Below are 21,684 nucleotides of genomic sequence, written 5' to 3'. Positions count from 1 at the left end.
ACCCGCTGCTGCCTTTATTAATGCTGATGGTGATTATTAGTAACGATGATGCATAAAAGTTACGTGTTTTGATCTGTTAAGTCTCGTAACTTTGATTAAATGTAGAATTCTTAATGCTAGGAGTCCACTGGGCCGGCGCCAGTTGGTGCCAGTTGGTGCCAAAAACTATGTGATTGCCGTGTAGTGGCTCGCTGTGCGCCAATCACAATCTTTAAAAAGTCAAGTTACATCTAACACGGCTCCATCAGAAAGAGAACTAGGTCAGGGGTGGGCAAACTTTTTGACTCGCGGGCCGCATTAATTTAACAAAATTGACGGGGGGGGGGGGGGGATTATGTAGTTTTTTACACGTAACAGTCCATTTTTACACCTATATTTTTACACATATTTTACATGTAAAAGTGTCATGCAATCTGCTATATGTGCACTTTGAAATCATTTATTTGATGTAAAGTGTGTTATAAATGTATTATTATTATTATTATTGTTATTTTTATTAGAATTATTATTATTATTAGTTATAGTAATGTTATTATATTATTATTATTATTTTGTTAATAATAATATTACTACCATTATTATATTAATATTATTAACAACAATATTAATATAATAGTAGTATTATTATCATTATTGACAACATTATTATTATTATTATTATTGTTATTGTTATTATGATTATGATTATGATTATGATTATGATTATTATTATTATTATTATTATTATTATTATTATTGTGCTTGTGCTCCTTTTTCCAGGAGTATTTTGTAAACAACAGACCACATCAAATAACGAAATTGATAAAGCAGCTACCTCAACCATGAAAAAGTTGGCCCAAGCCACGATGCCAGGTTATGTGTTGAGTTTAAATGAAAAAAATTGGAAAAAAAACAGGCGGGCCATATTGAAACACTTGGCGGGCCGCATGTGGCCCCCGGGCCGTAGTTTGCCCACCCCTGAACTAGGTCCTCTTTGACAATGTTTTTGTTGGGTTACTGTTTGGTCCACACCCACATACCCACCCACTTGGAGCAGTGACAAACTCTTTGTAGCACGTTATCTGAAGAAGATCATTGTTTTCATTCTTTACCAGGATGCAGACGTCCAAATATCTTACTCTGTCCCCACTATTGCATCACCTGTGTGTTTTATTGCTGCCGAAATATTATTTTCTTTCTTTGTATACTCGTTATATGTGATGTATTAGAAGAAAGCAAGCTAGGCGAAGAAAAGTCCACACTGGACTTTGCTGTTATCAGAAGAAACGGAAATGGAATTGGTTCTGTCCTGTCGTGTTTTTGCTGGCAAATGCACTGAAGGACCAAGCAGGGGGGGGTTGGGGGGGTCGGGGGGTGGGACCGTAAAGTACATCAACAGAATGAAACTTCATGCACGATAAAAGAAGATACCACAAGAAGAAAGAGACTAAGAACTATTATTCCAGCAGCCCTGAATGGGAGGATTTATGCCCACGTTTGTGGGCCTTATTTGGGGCTAAATGGGCCGAGTGTCGTATGAAGCGGTAGCAGACTTCCTGTGCCAGCTGACAAACAACAGAGCTCGGAAACACTCACAGCTCAAGTGAATACGATTAACTCTGCCTTTGTGAGCGTGTGTGTGTGTGTGTACATGTGTGTATTGGTGAAGTATTTACGTACGTTTGGGAAAAGTACTCTTTGGTTATCACCAGTTTGTTGCTTTGAAGGTTGAATCAGCACAAAAACACCCAGGAAGTAACACTGAGTAGTTCTTGGTTACGATGCGGGTCCGCAATCGAACACGCGGTCCAGATTGCCGCACGAGGATGACGGTGCAATTGCATTGAGTGATTTGTGCAGCACTAGAGAGTAATTGTGTTTGAGTGGCGTAAAGCAAATGCAAGGTGCACACCGATTAGTCCATAAACATTAGCAGTCCCTGAACGGCTTCTGTCGTTGCCAAGGCAACCGGAGCCTCCTGAACCGGCCCAGCTGAAGGAGTCATGTGGAGCGGAGGCTACATTAGCATTCATAGCATTGACTTGTGTGGTCGATGTCATGATTAGAAAGGGTGTACGCTCTTGGGACCCTTTTTTTAGGTTTGTCAATAATTCTGCCTTTCTAAAAAATAACAAGACTCAAAGCTTGTTTTCTATTGTTTGTGGCACATTCTAACAATACAATTAAACCATAAAAATGTAAAAAAAAACAACATCAAATGTAGAAAAAAGCAAAAGCAAAAAAATATAAATATAAATGTAAACCAAAAAAATGTAAAAAAAACAACATCAAATGTAGAAAAAAGCAAAAACAAAAAAGCAAAAAAATATAAATATAAATATAAACCCAAAAAATGTAAAAAAAAACAACATCAATGTAGAAAAAAGCAAAAACAAAAAAGCGAAAAATACAAATATAAATATAAACCCAAAAAATGTAAAAAAACATCATCAAATGTAGAAAAAAGCAAAAAGCAAAAATATAAATATAAGCCAAAAAAATTAAAAAAACATCAAATATAGAAAAAAGCAAAAACAAAAAATATAAATATAAGCCAAAAAAATAAAAAAAAACATCAAATGTAGAAAAAAGCAAAAGCAAAAAATATAAATATAAATATAAGCCAATTTTTTTTTAAACATCAAATGTAGAAAAAAGCAAAAAAATATAAATATAATATAAATATAAATATACAGATAGAATCAGTCCCAGACCCCACGTGTACTTCTTCAAATTCAATAGATCATCTCACCTTCTTTGTCGACTTGCCGGCACTCGGAACTGCCTTTGGCCCCATGGTGGGTTATTTCACCATCACACTCAATAAAACATGGAAGGTGAGCCAACAATGCCTCCAGGCTTTTTCTGTACATCCAAATGTGCAAATTGACTAATTTGTTACATGCAATAGTGGGCGAAAGTGGAGACAAAAATATGGTGAACATTTGCAGTGAAACTTGAAACACCGCCATGTATATAACGTCTTAGCATATCTATATAGTATCGTTTTAACTCATTTATAAAATTAAAATATATTGATTTTTTTTACTATGTGGCTCGTGGAATCTGTCATTTCTGCTTTATAATCATGACAAAAATAGTAAATGACGTCTGTGCCATTAGCGGTAAGTCTTTCCCGGGACCGTGTAAATATATTCTAGTCAATGGCCGCCATGATCTTCTAAAAGCTTACTCATCAGACGTGCTTTAAACACACTGAAGTCACAACGGGTGTTATAGACGGCATTGAACTGTGTGAGAAATTTCAAGTCACCAGCCAACACAGCGGTGGTAGCTTATCGTAGTACGGGACAGTACATGCACGTCCCTCGTGTTGCCCTCAGGACGCTCCACATCTTCCTTGACTTTCACCACTTTCAAGGTTTGATGAGGCACAATTAGTGTTTGTTTGCATTTCTCCAGACTCTTCCTAATTAGCACTATTCAGTTTGATAATTAGTCTAATAAGGGAATTCCCTTGAAGCTTGTGTATAATGACTTTCTGTGTGTGTGTGTGTGTGTGTTGAGGCTGTAGGATATGTTGTCTGTTTCCTGCATAGATAAGATTTGCATGATGCAAAATGCCAATCTGCTTATTATTATTATTATTTGTATTTTTTGATGCCCTTTCTCTCATTCAGACATTAACTGTGTTTTTTTTTGGGGGGGGGGGTTTATTTCTAGATGCTAAATGTCCTTTAGTGTGTGTGTGTGTGTGTGTGTGTGTGTGTGTGTGTGTGTGTGTGTGTGTGTGTGAGATGTTTGCTCTTTCAATCAATGTTATGGATCCCGTCCTTTGTCGGTGCAGCTAAGCCTGGTGTGGGTGTGTGAAATGAGTATAAATAGCTTCTCCATTCTTCTCCCCGTGGACACGCTGACTTCCATCATTGTGTTTGTTTCCCTTTGTGTGTGTGTGTGTGAGTACGTGCATGTGGCAGACATGTTTGTCTATCCTCGTTTCAAGCGGAGGATGTCGAGACGTTCCATTATTCAGTTATTTACAGAGATGGACTTTTTTTTGAAGGACGCTTTTTTTAAATTTAAGCTTTATTTTGCAAAAGTGAAAGGAAAAGTTTTTGTTTTGATGCAATTAGGTTTTGTTTTCCCGACCCACGATGCACACATTTTTGTAGAAACTCACAATGATACAGTAAACCTCGGATATATCGGACTCGGATATATCGGAAATTCGCTCACAATGAGGATGAGTGTGTGTCTTCTTCTTTTTTTCAATTAATTAGTTTTCATTAATATCATACGTAATTGTTTAAATCAGACTTTGTATGATGACAAATGGCCACAAAACTAAAATGTTTATACTAATAACTAATAAAAACACAAACATTTGTCTTCAAATATTTGTACAATACAACAATTTTTGCTGGGTGGAGGCGGGGCTGCTAGCATACACACAGAGTGCATGTAGTAAAAATTAAATAAACAGATTGCTATATTTTATCATATTTTTTCATTAAAATGTGTGTATCGTCTTGTGACGTAAGTGTCTTGTGCCCCCCCCAAAGCAAAGAATACAGCAAAGTACAGTAAACCTCGGATATATCGGACTCGGATATATCGGAAATTCGCTCACAACGGACAGATAAAAAAGAACCAATTTTTCTGTAATGCATTTCCAATAAAAATTCATTGCATATATCGGATTTTTTATAACGGATTTCGCCTATTTCGGACAAAATCTCCAGTCCCGTTCCAATGCATTTCCATGAAATTTCCCTGGCATATATCGGATGGCCGCATCGTGGCGCTCCGATTCGCCGAATCATGACAGGCCGCTATACGACGTCATTTGCAGCGTTTGCAGCGTTGCCTGCGCGTCCAGGTACATTGGAAACATAGTCAAGGAAGTGCCTTTTTATAACGGATAAAATCCCATTTACGCATATACCGGATATAAATCCCATATATGCGTAAAACGGACATTTTCCGGTATACGCATATAACGGATTTCGCTTATATCGGACAAAACCAGTGGGAACAATTGAATCCGATATATCCGAGGTTTACTGTACTACATACTTACATACTTAAGTTACCCGTACTTAAGTAAAAAAAAAAAAAAATTAGGCTAACTAGTTAGCTTGGTAGCATGCTATGGTGGCCGTCTCTTATGTCCCGGTAGTCATCCAGTCACCTTCACAGTATAGCTGAGCAATGCATCGTAAACAAAGACTAATAGGCGTGTAAATAGGCGTGACATAGGGGTGTTATTTCATGTCTACAGGGCTCTAATAGTGGTAAAAATCTATTTAGAAAAGCCATAGACGGGTTTTTTTATGCTCTAAATGAGAAAGAGCAGAAGTACAATCAGAATCTGAAAATAATGAAATATATTAATATTGAATACTACTCTGCAGAAGTACTTATGGTGTTTAGGTAATTATAATTGATTTCCATTCCTCGTGAAAACAGCATCACGTCCATTCCATATTCATGATTGACACTGCAAATAATAATATTTCATTCACTAATCGGGCGTGTCTGTCTCTGTCCTTTCAGGATCCGTCCTCAGATGGCCAAGGAGAAGATCGAGGGCTGCCACGTGTGCACGCTGGTCACACCCGGAGAGCCGCAAGTCCTCCTGGGAAAGGACAAGGCCTTCACTTACGATTTTGTTTTCGATGTGGACTCGGAGCAGCCAAACATCTACCAAGCGTGCGTGCACAAGCTCATCGAGGGCTGCTTCGAGGGCTACAATGCCACCGTGTTTGCTTATGGCCAGGTGAGTCGCGCAGGCGTAACATGCGTGGCGTTGAGCGATCCCTGTTAGGGAAACCTTTAGTCTGCTTTTATTAGAGGCTTTTAACACATTTTCATCCATGTAGCTAAATAAATGTTGGCCCAGACCATTGTTCTCTCTGAATCCTCTCGGTGTAGCCCCCACCTGCAGCGTCAGCGTGTGATTGGATCACCCAGGAAGTGTGTTTGTCCAAAAAACTGTTTGGATTATTTGGTTTTTTTAATGTGTGTTGATGCAGGTGCAGTATGCTAGTACAGGCTGTATTTGTAAAATATACTTTCTTCCAGCATGCTGAAATTGCAGTTTTTTTTTTGTTGGGGGGGGGGCAGTTTGACTCTTAGATACGCTTGCTACATTTCGTGGTATTTCTGATTTCAGTTTGCAGTTCTTTACAGGACAGAAATAAAGTTCCACAATCAGTTTTTCATTCATTCATTCATTTTCTACTGCTTATTCTCATGGGGGTCGCAGGGGGGTGCTGGAGCCTATCCCAGCTGTCTTCTACACCCTGGATTGGTGGCCAGCCAATCACAGGGCACATATAGACAAACAACCATTCACACTCACATTCATACCTATGGACAATTTGGAGTCGCTAATTAACCTAGCATGTTTTTGGAATGTGGGAAGAAACCGGAGTACCCGGAGAAAACGCACGCATGCACGGGAAGAACATGGAAACTCCAAAAAGAGATGGCCAAGGGTGGGATTGAACTCAGGTCTCCTAGCTGTGAGGCCTGTGCTAACCACTCATCCACCATGCAGCCCACAATTTTTTTTTTCATTCATTCATTTTCTACCAATTTTTCCTCACTAGGGTCGCGGGGGTGCTGGAGCCTATCCCAGCTGTCTTTTGGGCGAGAGGCGGGGTCCACCCTGGACTGGTGGCCAGCCAATCACAGGGCACATATAGACAAACAACCATTCACACTCACATTCATACCTATGGACAATTTGGAGTGGCTAATTAACCTAGCATGTTTTTGGAATGTGGGAAGAAACCGGAGTACCCGGAGAAAAAAAAAAAAAAAAGGGTGGGATTGAACTCGGTGCTAACCACTCAACCACCGTGCAGCCCACAATTGTTTTTTTTGTTTGGGATAAATAATTGACGTTGACTGTGCTCTACGCAGACCGGCTCAGGGAAGACCTACACCATGGGTACTGGTTTCGACGTGAACCTGAGCCCCCTGGAGCAGGGCATCATCCCGCGTGCCGTTCATCAGCTCTTTGAAGGCATCGAGATCAGGAAGGAGCACGCCAAGGAGGCCGGCACCCAGCCCCCGGAATTCAAAGTCAGCGCCCAGTTTCTGGAGGTACTTGATTGGACGGGATTGAGTCTTAAGCGTTTGTTTGGTGGGATGGCGCTCGCTAACGCTAACCAGATGAGACGAAAAGGGGAAACGGGGGGAATCAGCCCCCCTCTTCCGCAAAAAGGAAGTGACAAGCTGATGACAGACGGCCAGGAGTCGGCTGTGCTCGGTGCCGCCTGACGAAGGTTGGCGATTCCGTCTGGCATAAGTCTTCATCACGTCGGGCTGGAAGACGAATAAGAGCGATGATAAGTAGGAAAGACGGAAGTCTGTCTCGGTGCAATGAGATAAAATGCCAGCTAAGGTTTCTGCGTTTACTTCCTCTATATGTCGGTGAAAGCATGGATACGTGATTTGATTATGTTTTAAATGAATGTTATTACGGCAATAATATCATTGTTTTTTTTTTTTTGCTGTGTTGCTTTCTGTTGCTGGAGTATTCTTCCCAAGGTCAAAAGGTTATCTTTGTTGATGGTAAACATGTGTGTGTGTGTGTATGTTTGGAAGTAGGTGGGAACAGCTGAGCCTTTCACTGACCTGTGACCTTTGGCCTCATTTGTTTATTAAGCCACTCTTTTGACCTACTAGGTAGATATATTCTATATATATATATATATATTATATTATATTATATCGATATACAGTAAAGTCTCGTTATATTAATATTGTCGGGAGTCGGAAAAAATATCGATATAACCGGACTGTCGATATATCCGATCCTGCGCCGAACTGCATTAAAAGTGGGCAATAGTGGGCAATAATGCACTCGACATTGTTCTATAGTATAGAACATTGTTCTATAGTATATAGTATCTATAGTATAGAACAGGGGTCAGCAACCCGCGGCTCCAGAGCCGCATGTGGCTCTCCAGCCTCTTTGTTGCGGCTCCCTTTGCAATGCTTGAATATTTTTTAGCACCCGTGTGGTGAAAATGCACGTCTTTGTTATGAGTTTACAAAAATCCAACTTTGTGTGAGACCATGAATGCATCCTGACTGAGTTCTGACTGGTGACTGAATGAGCAGACAGGATGCTATCCAGTTCTCTCTGACAGGTTAACATGAAGGGAAATGAGTAATACTTTGAGTTATTTGAGTTATTAATTATTATTAATGAGTTATTTGACGATTCTAAAAAATAAATTAGAGCTCATTTAAAAACAAAAGTTTATCTCCAGTACTAGCAAGAGTACTCCAACTCGTCTTTTTTTTTCCCTCCAATGTTGTTTTAAACATACAACGTTTTGCGGCTCCAGGCTATTTTTCTTTAGTGGGCAAGTGGGTGAAATGGCTCTTTTCATAGTAAAGGTTGCCGACCCCTGGTATAGAACAATGTCGAGCAGCTTAAATCAATCTTTGCTTAAGGATTTCAATACCAAAAAAAGAACACGGCGAACGGCTGCTTCCAGTCAACTTTATTTTTCACACTTCCACCACCAGAGCGCAGCACACACACCGATTCCCGCACTTCCTGGTTCACAGGTCATGCTCAACCCGCCCCACATAGCTGGCAAAACACATGCCTGCAACAGAAGAACCAACTGCGTTCGTGGTTTCTCTCGTGTGTATAGAATAAAAAGATATCTGAATACAACACAATTAAATACATGTATTTGTACGCCTGTGTCTTCGTTGGAATAGGTGTGTATGCTATGTCAGTTGGTTCTTCTGTAGCAGGCATGTATTTGGCCAGCTATGTGGGGCGGGTTGAGCATGACCTGTGAACCAGGAAGTGCGGGAATCGGTGTGTGTGTGCTGCGCTCTGGTGGTGGAAGTGTGAAAAATAAAGTTGACTGGAAGCAGCCGTTCGCCGTGTTCTTTTTTGGTATTGAAATCCTTAAGCAAAGATTGATTTAAGCTGCTTTTGTATCGATATAAGCAGACCAAATTGGCTGGCGGGAGATGAAAAGGGCATCGTAGTAACCGGATTATCATAATAACCGGGTATCGTACTAACGGAACTAATTATATCATAAAAGACTAGAAATTTGCCGGGAAATGAAAATAGTATCGTAATAAGCAGTAATTCGTTATAACCAATATCGATATAATGAGACTTTACTGTATTCGTCTCTGTCCTATTGCAGCTTTACAATGAGGAGATTCTGGACTTGTTCGACGGTGCCAGAGACCCAGACTGTCGAAGCAGGAAATCCAATATAAAAATTCACGAGGATGCAAGTGGGAGCATCTACACCACCGGGGTCACCTCGAGACTTGTACACTCCGAGGAAGAGGTGAGTGCGTATGTGTACGTTGTTGTATTTTAATGTGTCTTTTACTCTGTTTACTTGCTTTTTTTCTTTTTTTTAAATACTTTATTTTTATTTACTTATTAATTTAAAAAACAAAACAAAACATTAACAGCAATATAAACATACTGAAAACAAAAAGGGGGCACCGGACATACACAACACACAATTTGGCGAAAAGAGAAAGAATAATAATAATAATTATTATCGCTCCACTTGCGTGGCGCGCCAACAAATTAGCATTTGCATAACATGGAATAGTCCATTGCATGAGAAGGGAGGGGCAGCGGTCGAAACAAAAAGTTTACTCAAGACTCAAACAGTAGTACAAACTTTAAATTGAAGAAAAAAAAAATCAATAAGCAGTTTTAAGACGTTTGGGGGAATCCTGGGGCCCCCAGGGAGTTGCCTGTGTTTGCCTAATTGTGACTCCACCCCCAGCCCTGGGTCATTATTTTCTGTGGGAATTTGTTTCTTCTTAAGCCGAGTGATCACCTTGTTCATAATTCAGGTATTTTTACCAGTAAAATTCATGAATTTGTACCTTAGAGATGAAGGATAATGTTGAAAAATGACATAAATGTTCTTTCCCACAATTCCACATTCAAATCTTGCCGATAAACAACCAAATGTTGAGGGCAGCCGGTAATTCCAGCTACCTATGAAAGAGCGATCATGGTACAGTAAACCTCGGATATATCGGACTCGGATATATCGGAAATTCGCTCACAACGGACAGATAAAAAAAGAACCGATTTTTTTGTAATGCATTTCCAATAAAAATTCATTGCATATATCGGATTTTTTTATAACGGATTTCGCCTATTTCGGACAAAATCTCCAGTCCCGTTCCAATGCATTTCCATGAAATTTCCCTGGCATATATCGGATGGCTGCATCGTGGCGCTCCGATTCGCCGAATCGTGACAGGCCGCTATACGACGTCATTTGCAGCGTTTGCAGCGTTGCCTGCGCGTCCAGGTACATTGGAAACATAGTCAAGGAAGTGCCTTTTTATAACGGATAAAATCCCATTTACGCATATACCGGATATAAATCCCATATATGCGTAAAACGGACATTTTCCGGTATACGCATATAACGGATTTCGCTTATATCGGACAAAACCAGTGGGAACAATTGAATCCGATATATCCGAGGTTTACTGTAATAACTTAAAAACTGCATATAGTTCAACTGGAGCAGACAATGTTGGCGCTTTGTCTTATTGAGTACAGCCTGGTGCGTTCAATTCCCAACGCTGAAGACAGCTGAGAGACAAGCGAGTCAGATTGACGCTCCTATGAGGAAGAACATGTCAAAACACAACAAGGGCACAGCCGTGCGTTTTTGCGGTATGCATGTCAAATTCTAATACGATGTGTAAATATTGAATTTCTCCTCTCACGGACTGGGATTGTTCTCCAAAGTTGAAGAGCGTTTTAGAGAGACCGACGAGAAGTAGTGTGGTCTTATGTTCATTTGATATTAAAAGCAGTAACATAAATGTATGATTTTGTCCGTGTGTGCAGCTGCTGCAATGTCTGAAGCTCGGCGCTCTGTCCCGCACCACCGCCAGCACGCAGATGAACGCCCAAAGCTCCCGCTCACACGCCATCTTCACCATCCACCTCTGTCAGATGAGAGTCTGCCAACCGCTACAAATGGTGAGCCACGCTGCAGGATGACGGGATCAGGGGTAAAAAAAAATTAATAAAAAATAAGACAAAACATGAGAGGGAGGTTCATTGTGAGTCTTATCAGAATTTCATCATAATCTGCTTTAAATATAAATCTGTCAGCGGGCAGAGGAAGGAGGATTAGGATTAATGAGGAGATAGAAGAGGCAGGTAAGGGTAAGATGGTACATTCCGAAAATAGTGAAATAAGGAAAAAAATAAAAAAGTGACCAAATTTTTGTTGGAATGAATAATGAATGAATAAAATAGAAATAGAAAAATAGAAAAATGAATAGAATGAATAAAATTTAGACAAAGTGCATCAAAGCAAATTAAGCTCATTTACCTGCACAACTTTATTATTTCTTTTTTGTTAAAAAATTCATATCAAGTCTGCAATGTATCCTGTTGTGCAACTTTTGTTTATGTGAAAATATAAGACAGAACTAAGGAAGGAACTGATATCATTTTGTATTTTGGACAGCAGTTTTCTTAACTTTTAATTTAAAGTTTAGAGAACTACGTCATGTGCAGTTAAATCAATAAGTTTGCATCGTTTCACGGGTATTGTTCAATGTTTTTGTCCAAATATGATATGGAATAAGCTTTTCAATATCGAATTTCTAGGACAGGCCTTTTAAAGATCGGTAAATTGGTGCCCCCCCTAATTCCAACCATGTGATGTAGAGCAGGGGTCTCAAACATGTGGCCCAGGACACTAGTTTGAGGCCCCCACCTTGATATGAAAGTTTAATGTTAGTGCGGCCCGCGCAAGTTTGATATGGATGCTGTATGGTATCATGTACCCAGAAAAAATGATTACGTTTGATTAATGTTCATGTTAAAGGTTAAATAACTGTTAATAGTTATCCTCCCTATCCGTGTGGAAGTGGTAAGTTTTTGGCTATTTAAGTTCAAAGGAAATAACTTGAAGGCTAGGGCGGCACGGTGGTCTAGGGGTTAGCGCGCAGACCTCACAGCTAGTAGACCAGGGTTCAATTCCACCCTCGGGCATCTCTGTGTGGAGTTTGCATGTTCTCCCCGTGCATGCGTGGGTTTTCTCCGGGTACTCCGGTTTCCTCCCACATTCCAAAAACATGCTAGGTTAATTAGCCACTCCAAATTGTCCATAGGTATGAATGTGAGTGTGAATGGTTGTTTGTCTATATGTGCCCTGTGATTGGCTGGCGACCAGTGTAGGGTGTACCCCGCCTTACGCCCGAAGACAGCTGGGATAGGCTCCAGCACCCCCCGCAACCCTCGTGAGGAAAAGCGGTAGAAAATGAATGAATGAACTTGAAGGCTACCGTTTAGGTCGCTAGCTCTCTAGTTTGCGAGTTAGCATGTGTCCCGAGACCCTTCAGTTGCGCAATATGTTGTAAATAAAAAGAAGTATAAATGTGACTATAGTCGTGTTTTAATAATAATAAATGTGTTTTTGTTTTTTTTGGAAAACCTGATGCGGCCCAGTCTCACCCAGACCCTAGCTTCAGTGGCCCCCTAGTAAATTGAGTTTGAGACCCCTGACGTAGAGGCAGTCCACCAAAAAGATATGCAAATGTCCGACAACTATACGTTCTAAGAGCAGTAATAATAACAATAGTAACAATAATAATAATAATCACAATAGCAGTAGTAATAACAATATTGTATTTGAGAAAATCCATATTGGATTTTTGCGTGAGTCTGCAACGACTGCAATCGGATGTGACGTCAAGTGCAACCCAGCAATGTGAGCAACGGTATTCGATTTTCTCCACTCGCTAACTTTCGTATTTGTCTCTTGCCCGACACCCTTGCCAGCCCAATGGAGACGAGGTCACGGAAGAATTAAATGGCGTGGACTCAAGCGCCATCGAACAACCCGAGTTTGAAGCTCTGATGGCCAAGTTCCATTTTGTGGACCTGGCTGGTTCTGAGAGGCTCAAACGCACCGGAGCTACAGGAGAGCGAGCCCGCGAGGGAATCTCCATTAACTGTGGACTGGTGAGGCAGAAACACATCCAGTCATCTCTCGTTTATTATGGTTAATTAGCAAGAATTTCATTTGTAGACATAATCAGAGCATGTGTGTTACAGTAAATGTATCCCCTCTTGCACTTCAAAGGCGGGCGGACAGATGTGTATAGGACAGGAAGTGATGAGTTGACTTTTAGCTTGTCATGGGTTATGGCCCCAACAGTAGTAGTGTGATACTATTATGATTGCTATGTAATTATTGTGCCTTTTTTAATTTTTAGTTTTTAGTTTTTAATTTTTTAATTTTTAATTTTTTTGTTTTTTATTTTTTAGTTTTTAGTTTTTTGTTTTTTGTTTTTTATTTTTTATTTTTTATTTTTTATTTTTTATTTTTTATTTTTTATTTTTTATTTTTTATTTTTTATTTTTTATTTTTTATTTTTTATTTTTTATTTTTTATTTTTTATTTTTTTATTTTTTCCTGTCATGTGATTTTTCCCATCACTAGTTCTGCCGAGCTCTTATCAAATGCACGTCTGCCATCTTGTGGTGGTATTATGGCCTAAAATTACTTTGAAGTGAAATCCATTAGTGTGGAGTTACATCATGACCTCGTGCACATGAAAAACACAATAAATAATTATGTTGTTGCTATTGAATTTTATATTAATATATAATTTAGAATATTAACAAGAAGTCAAATTCGATTAAATATTCCTATTAAATAAATTCCTATTAATAGACTGTATTCAACTACGAAAAGCTATCATTTATTAATTTATCACTTTGTGAAAAAACACAATAGAGCGACTGTTGCTTTTTTTTTAATTGTACCATTCTTTGTTTGTTTATTATAGCACTCATGTATTATTCCTGTGTTTGTGTGCACGCTAGTTAGCCTTGGGAAACGTCATCAGCGCTTTAGGAGATCAGACCAAGAAAGGCGGCCATGTTCCCTACAGAGACTCCAAACTCACTCGGCTGCTGCAGGACTCATTAGGAGGCAACAGGTACATCATTCCCTTCCATATAAATTGTATATACTGTATGTGCATGCACACCTATATAGTACATATATTTATGATATATATAGATATATATATGTACTTACAAAGGCCTTCACTAACTCACTGATTATTGTTCTTGTTATTGCCGTTTCTCTCTAGTCGTACGGTGATGATCGCTTGCGTCAGTCCGTCTGACCGTGACTTCATGGAGACCCTGAACACGCTGAAGTATGCCAACCGGGCCCGGAACATCAAGAACAAGGTGGTGGTGAACCAAGACAAGACCAGCCAGCAGATCAGTGCCCTGCGTGCCGAGATAGCTCGTCTTCAGATGGAGCTGAGCGAGTACAAGGCGGTGAGTGAAGAAGGAAGCTTCCAGATACTAAATGCATGAAGAGGCAAAAGGATGAAAGTGGGTGAGGGAAGGAGGGTAGTATCGGGTGAAAGAACAGAGCTCTTATGACATACTGCTGTCTAACTGATGCAATGATGTGGTAAGGAACACATAAAGACAAGGCGGGCTGGATGAGATCCCAAGTAGAAAGACTAGCATCAGTAGCAGCAAAAGAACAACACACTTAAGTCTTGTCTTTGGTAAAAGCAGAAACTGACAATACAAATGAATCAGTGCTCCATGTACAGCGGAACCTCGGTTAGTGTACCCCGCTTAGCATGTCTTTTGAAAGTTTTGCCTCGGTTTTCATGCATTCTTCAGTTAGCATACAAAATGGTGTTCATCTTGTCATGTTGTTAAAACACTACGTGAATCCATTGGTATTCTAAATATACCGTATTTTCAGGACTATAAGTCACTCTGGAGTATAAGTCGCACAAGGCCAAAAATGCATAATTAGGTAGAAAAAAACATACATAAGTCACACTGGAGTATAAGTCGCACAAGGCCAAAAATGCATAATTAGGTAGAAAAAAACATACATAAGTCGCACTGGAGTATAAGTCACACAAGGCCAAAAATGCATCATTATGTAGAAAAAAACATACATAAGTCGCACTGGAGTATAAGACGCACAAGGCCAAAAATGCATAATTAGGTAGAAAAAAACATACATAAGTCGCTCCAGAGTATAAGTCGCACAATGCCAAAAATGCATAATTAGGTAGAAAAAAACATACATAAGTCACACTGGAGTATAAGTCGCACAAACCCAAAAATGCATAATTAGGTAGAAAAAAACATACATAAGTCACTCCGGAGTATAAGTCGCACAAGGCCAAAAATGCATAATTACGTAGAAAAAACATACATAAGTCGCTCCGGAGTATAAGTCACACAAGGCCAAAAATGCATAATTAGGTAGAAAAAAACATACATAAGTCACACTGGAGTATAAGTCGCACAAACCCAAAAATGCATAATTAGGTAGAAAAAACATACATAAGTCGCTCCGGAGTATAAGTCGCACAAGGCCAAAAATGCATAATTAGGTAAAAAAAAACATACATAAGTCGCACTGGAGTATAAGACGCACAAGGCCAAAAATGCATAATTAGGTAGAAAAAAAACATACATAAGTCGCTCCAGAGTATAAGTCGCACAAGGCCAAAAATGCATAATTAGGTAGAAACATACATGAAATACAATGAAAGCGCTACTGTTCCCAAAGACACAATATGCTAGCAAGACACCACACGGACACCATCTTCCTGTTTTGTTACTAGTTATTTCTTAAATTCAATGTTTTTTTTTAACACCATCTGCAACAAAATGCTGGCGCTAGCCGTTTTTGGGTAACAGTACTGAGGTGAGAAACAGTCAATGTCAAAACCAGAAGGTGGTGGTGGTGGTTGATCTCGCTACCACATTGTGTCTTTGTGAACATTTGCATAGTTTTCTGCATGTCAAACTATATAAATGTGTTATTGCCTTTCTGTCATGGAGTAATTGGATTTATGTTATTTCTTATGGGGAAATAATTGATTCAGTTAACATCCGTTTTGCTTAGAGTCAGACCTGGAACGAACTAATGACGCTAACCAAGGTTTCTACCGAGGCTTTCATATTTGTGTCCTGCAAAACAAGTGAGTGAAGAGTTAAGTGAACTGGAGTGAACTAGAGGTAGCAGAGATGAGGATGCTGAGGTTCTCATTGGGAGTGACCAGGATGGATAGGATCAGAAACCATGTAATTTTTTAGTTTAAATCCAACCAAAAGTATTTCCGTGCGTGAACTATAAATCTATTGAACCCTTTGACCCTGCTTATACGTAGCAAATGTATTTCAAACCAGAGTTGGAGGTGCAGTATCCATGACATGGATGACTCTCCTTCACTTTTTGACCCCTGGCTCGTCCGTCCAAGATGTGATTAAGTGGTTGATTGGCGTGGCCTGCGGTGACTCGGTCGTAGCGAATGCGTCTTGACCTGGATGCGGTAATAAGGGATGAGATGTGACTGGAAGTAACGCAGGCTTGTGCCAATGGACGTAATGATGTTTGCGTGCTGTGACTGGATTAGACAGGGACTCTCCTGTCCATCGCTTATGTAATTGAGTTTTATCGTGGTTATCGTTCGCCGTCTGACAATAGCAACTTGATAAGCCCCGGACAGACCGACCAGTGACTTGTCCGAAATAAGTCACAACTATTGCATTGTTTCAAAACTTGCTTAACATTAGACTGACACCAAGTAGAGTGCAAAGCTGAGCCATTTTATTTGTTTATTCGCTGAGATGGGAAAGGCGAAAATGTCGAACAAAAATGTGAAAGAAGAAGTTTTTGTGTAATCCTTCTATCACACAAGCGAAAGTCGTCGTTTCACTGTGACTTTTCAACCTGCTGTGATTTATGGTTTTATCTTGTAGGGTAAGCGTGTGGCATGTGAGGACGGTTCGGACGGTTACAGCGACCTGTACCAGGAGAACGCCATGCTCCAAAGAGAGAACGATACACTGCGCCTCAAGGTGAAGGCCATGCAGGAGACCATCGACCATCTCAACACGCGAGTAACACATTTGCTGGCCAATGAGGTCAGCGTGCTCCTCACCAAGTCAAGTATGCGTTACCCTCTTACGATTATTTCAAACACGTTTAGTGTTTATGTTCATGTTATGGACTCAAACCTTCTTTATCACCTGTAGGTGAGGGCAACCAGGAGATTGGGACTCTAATTCAGAACTACATCCGAGAAATTGAAGAACTCAGGTTAGAGCTTCCTGAACACGATTCTGCTTTAAAACCATCAGACGTAATCACATGTCAATCTTAAACCAGCTTAACCACCAATAGGGCATATTACTGTTTATATAATAGTATAATAATAATAATATAATTGTTTATATAATATATCTAATATTATATAATAATAATTATTATATGATTATTATAATATCATATAATAATATAATTGTTTATATAATAAATATAAATATAAATATAAATATAAATATAAATATAAATATAAATATAAATATAAATATAAATATAAATATAAATATAAATATAAATATACAAATTAAAATATACAAATTAAAATATACAAATTAAAATATACAAATTAAAATATACAAATTAAAATATACAAATTAAAAAATTAAAATTAAAATTAAAATTAAAATTAAAATTAAAATTAAAATTAAAATTAAAATTAAAATTAAAATTAAAATTTTAAATGACTTAATTTAAAAAAATAAAATAAAAAATAAAATAAAAAATAAAATAAAAAATAAAATGATATTTATTGAGCTTTAATTTATCGGGCCACAATAATTATGGTCCTAATTTTAAGTGAAAATTTAATTTTGATTCCTTACTTTACTATCGTTAAACTATCTATTTTTAAAAATATTTCTATATTACATTTTATTATTTTATAATATTTTATTTTTATTATTACTTAAAAATTTTCTTTTTTGTCAGAAAAAAATGTATGTGGAAAAAAAGTCATAATAATAATATGAGAACTAGCATATTATTTGAGGAAAAAAGTATGGAATTAAATATTAATAGAAGTATTAATAACAAATATTTAATTATATTGTATATACAATGTAATACATATAAATATACAGTGATTTTTTCACTTATGTCTAAATGTTTCCAAAATGTGTCTAACTCATCATTCTTCTCTCTGTTGTCAAACTGTCATTTCATCTTCCTTAGATCCAAACTCCTGGAGAGCGAGGCCATGAATGAATCTTTGCGACGCCAGGCTGCTCGTCTGTCCTTTCATGCTTCCCTCCCATCTTCTGCTCGGAACGCTGCCTCCGGGCATCCTCCCGGCTCCTGCCCTGCAGTCATGTCCATGGAGGCGGAGATGACGGACGTGTTGCGTCGAGCCAAGCTGGACATCGAGAGGCTGAAGAAAAAGGAGAGGAGGCAGAGGAGGATGAGGTGAGGAGACCATCTCCTCATATTTATCAATATAGATGACTTTTCGCATATGTGAAGCTCAGAGAACATGATGACCCGACTGATTATCCACTTCCCCTTTAAGAGGAGCATACTGGTATACGTAGGCAACCAGTCCCCAAATGGAACTGGGCTGCAGCCAGAATTAAAGCGGGCTTTGGCAAAGAATGGTTTCATTCAGCGCTGCCCCCGGGTCATGAGCGAGTGGAGTACACAGTTCAAAAGGCTAATTGGGCTTTAATGGGATCTAGATGGAAGTAGATGGCACTTTTAAGATGAGACGCCTGATAAGCCAGGTTGTAAAACGCAGAGCGAGAGGAGGAGAGTAAAAACGGCAATAAAATATGAAGAGCTAAAAGCAAAAGAGATGGAAAAGACTTAGCTAATGAGTCTCATTTTTAAGTTGAGCTCCTTTTCAAAGTACTAATGGACGTTATTACTTCTACTGATCAATACTATTATACACTGTAGTTCGTATGCAGTACTGATGACTGTTTTAATCAAGTCATTTCATTAGAAATCTGACTAAATATATTTTGTATGACTTTTTGGTGGCATAAAATACAAAGGAAAATGTTTTTCCTTATGTAGTCATAACTCTCTACATCATGAAAGAAAAGAAAGAAAATTATTAGTCGTATTCTGGCCACTAGGTGTCAGTAATGTTGCATTGATGACACCTGGTGTTACATTACATTATCTTAACACTGCATGTAGTTAGGCTGCACGGCGTCCGAGTGGTTAGCGTGCAGGCCTCACAGCTAGGAGACCCGAGTTCAATTCCACCCTCGGCTATCTCTGTGTGGAGTTTGCGCGGGTTTTCTCCAGGTACTTCGTTTTCCGTTTTTTGTGAATGGTTGTTTGTCTATATGTGCCCTGTGATTGGCTGGCCACCAGTCCAGGGTGGACCCCGCCTCTCGCCCGAAGACAGCTGGGATAGGCTCCAGCACCCCCCGCTACCCTCGTGAGGATAAGTGGTAGAAAATGAATGAATGAAGAATGTATTCAGCCATGGAAAAAAAAAGGTTCTCCTCTCGTTCCATGTGGAAGTGGTAACCTTTTGGCTTCTTTCCTCACTCCATTTGAAACACTTAATATTAAGTTTAGAATAAGTACATCGGAATTAGCTCCGTAGCTAGTTCTCCTAGAGCCGGGGCAATGTGACGTAAACTAAGAATAATAGGAGTGTAAAGGTGATGATCAGGGTGTGATTTCATGTCCACAGAACTCTAATATTTTTAAAACCCATGTATAGAAAGTAATAAACAGGTGTTCTAACTATGAATATATTTTTTTAATAATATTAAAATCATATGAAAATTGTTTAACTGAATAAGTGAATGTTTGCAAAGTAGGATTACTTTGCAAACATTCACTTATTCATTAAATTAAATTAAATTAAATTAAATTAAATTAAATTAAATTAAATTAAATTAAATTAAATTAAATTAAATTAAATTAAATTAAATTAAATTAAATTAAATTAAATTAAATTAAATTAAATTAAATTAAATTAAATTAAATTAAATTAAATTAAATTAAATTAAATTAAATTAAATTAAATTAAATATTTTCGTAACTGAGTAAGTGAATTTTTGCAATGTAGGATTTCTTAGCAAAAATTCACTTATTCAGTTAAACAATTTTCATATGATTTCCTTTTGTTTTTAATTTTCCCAAATAATTAACCTTAGTTTTTGTTTACTGTTCCACATAACCTGGTGTGTTTGCCCTCTACTGTACTGTGATGAGAACTCAAGTCCCCAAACAAAGCTAACCCGCTGTCCGTGCATTTTTTCTTGCGTGTGATAGCTAAATTACCGAGGTCAAAGAAAAACGCAAATGCCGGCAATCTGATAAAAAAGCTGAGATACTACAGGATGTCCCGGAAGTCCACATCAATCAATTTCTGAATTTATAATTATTTTTGCATTGTTTTCTGTCAAACTGAATCAGCAATCAATTCCATGCAATCTGCTTAATTTTTAATGATCAGTGAATAAGCGCCCTGATATCCTGATATTTAATATCTAAATCCTTCCTGTTGCAGTCCAGAGTTGGAGAAAGGTTTGAAGAAGCGAGTGAAATTACACACCCAGGAGAACGGACACAGCGGACAGAATGGACAGAACGGAGAGGTGGATTCGGACGACAATTACGTTGAGGTGACTTTGCATTCACCATCGACTGACTCACACCTGAGGCAAAACATATCATATCTTCATCTTTCCGTGCAGGACATCATGTCTCCGTTGCAGGAAGAGAGTGGCTGCGATGAGGAGGAGGAGGAGGAAGAAGAGGAGGAGGAGGAAGGGAGAGAGGAAGACGAGGAGTTCGACACCGACGAGAGCCTGGTGGACTCGGACTCGGACACCGACGAGAAAGGTGTGCTTCTTATTTATGTCTAAAATATTCTCTATTTGTCCATCCTAGAAATGTGTCTGACCTCTGACCTCCAACTCTCAGCCAACTTCCAGGCCGATCTCGCCGATCTGACATGCGAGATCGAGATCAAGCAGAAGTTAATAGATGAGCTGGAGAACAGCCAGCGGAGGCTCCTGATGCTGAAGCTCCAGTACGAGGAGAAGCTCATCCTGCTGCAGAACAAGATCCGAGACACGCAGCTGGAGAGGGACCGCGTGCTGCAGAACCTCAGTCAGTCCACTCATTGGTCAATTGTACTTCACTAGTGGGCAACAAAAAGCGACTTTAACATGACTGCATGGCTCCACAGTGTCCATGGAGAACTACACAGAGGAGAAGGCTAACCGCATCAAGCAAGACTATGAAAAACGTCTCAAGGAGATGAACCGGGATCTGGTGAAGCTCCAGACGGCACAGAAGGAACACGTGCGCCTCCTTAAAAACCAGGGCAAATATGAACGGGAGCTGAAGATACTCCAATCCGAGGTCAATGAGATGAAGAAAGCTAAGGTGAGAGAAATACAAAGTGGATAACTCATACTGGCTGCACGGTGGATGAGTGGTTAGCATGCAGGCAGGCCTCACAGCTTAAGATAAGATACACCTTTATTCGCCTCACCTGTCATTCTCCTCCAGGTGGCGCTCATGAAGCAGATGAAGGAGGAGCAGCAGAGGAGGAGGTTGGTGGAGGCCAAGAAGAGCCGTGAGATTGCCCAGCTCAAGAAAGAGCAGCGACGGCAAGAGGTATTGAACTACCGGCCCCTGTCACTCTACAGATTTGTGTGTGTCTGCTTGCTTAAAGGCACTCATGCAGGCAGGCGTGGGCAAACTGCCGCCCAGGGGCCACATCAGGCCTGTCAAATGTCTTAATCCGGCCCACTGGTAATTACCAAATTGCCGCCACAAGGCATGCTGGGGAGCTTGCGGTACTCTTTCAACCCAACAT

The 21,684-nt window shown here is 39.3% G+C and overlaps 2 protein-coding genes across 8 annotated transcripts in view; one reads left to right on the top strand and one right to left on the bottom strand.

The window, feature by feature from the left end:
- kif21b (kinesin family member 21B) overlaps positions 1 to 21,684 on the top strand; it is a 77,130-nt gene that overhangs the window by 18,139 nt on the left and 37,307 nt on the right. For 6 of the 7 annotated variants that reach the window (XM_058055334.1, XM_058055337.1, XM_058055335.1 and 3 more), the window contains exons 2-16: positions 5,497 to 5,719; positions 6,871 to 7,053; positions 9,138 to 9,287; positions 10,835 to 10,969; positions 12,785 to 12,967; positions 13,835 to 13,950; positions 14,107 to 14,302; positions 16,769 to 16,958; positions 17,045 to 17,108; positions 18,066 to 18,296; positions 20,365 to 20,479; positions 20,552 to 20,699; positions 20,781 to 20,969; positions 21,049 to 21,248; positions 21,375 to 21,482. In XM_058055334.1, coding sequence (XP_057911317.1) covers positions 5,497 to 5,719; positions 6,871 to 7,053; positions 9,138 to 9,287; positions 10,835 to 10,969; positions 12,785 to 12,967; positions 13,835 to 13,950; positions 14,107 to 14,302; positions 16,769 to 16,958; positions 17,045 to 17,108; positions 18,066 to 18,296; positions 20,365 to 20,479; positions 20,552 to 20,699; positions 20,781 to 20,969; positions 21,049 to 21,248; positions 21,375 to 21,482 — 2,431 coding nt within the window. Of the gene's footprint in view, positions 1 to 5,496; positions 5,720 to 6,870; positions 7,054 to 8,785; positions 8,876 to 9,137; positions 9,288 to 10,834; positions 10,970 to 12,784; positions 12,968 to 13,834; positions 13,951 to 14,106; positions 14,303 to 16,768; positions 16,959 to 17,044; positions 17,109 to 18,065; positions 18,297 to 20,364; positions 20,480 to 20,551; positions 20,700 to 20,780; positions 20,970 to 21,048; positions 21,249 to 21,374; positions 21,483 to 21,684 lie in introns of those variants that run through there. The other variant, XM_058055338.1, reaches the window with a different exon arrangement.
- The window catches only part of LOC131106369 (zinc finger and SCAN domain-containing protein 22-like), a 245,672-nt gene continuing 232,813 nt past the window's right edge, over positions 8,826 to 21,684 (bottom strand). The window contains exon 3 of the transcript XR_009120069.1: positions 8,826 to 10,006. The gene's annotated coding sequence lies outside the window, so the exon portion shown is untranslated. The remainder of the gene's footprint in view (positions 10,007 to 21,684) is intronic.

This window comes from Doryrhamphus excisus, chromosome 18 (genome assembly GCF_030265055.1).
Source record: "Doryrhamphus excisus isolate RoL2022-K1 chromosome 18, RoL_Dexc_1.0, whole genome shotgun sequence".
Taxonomy (NCBI): domain Eukaryota; kingdom Metazoa; phylum Chordata; class Actinopteri; order Syngnathiformes; family Syngnathidae; genus Doryrhamphus; species Doryrhamphus excisus.
This window is presented reverse-complemented; position numbering and strand designations above follow the sequence as displayed.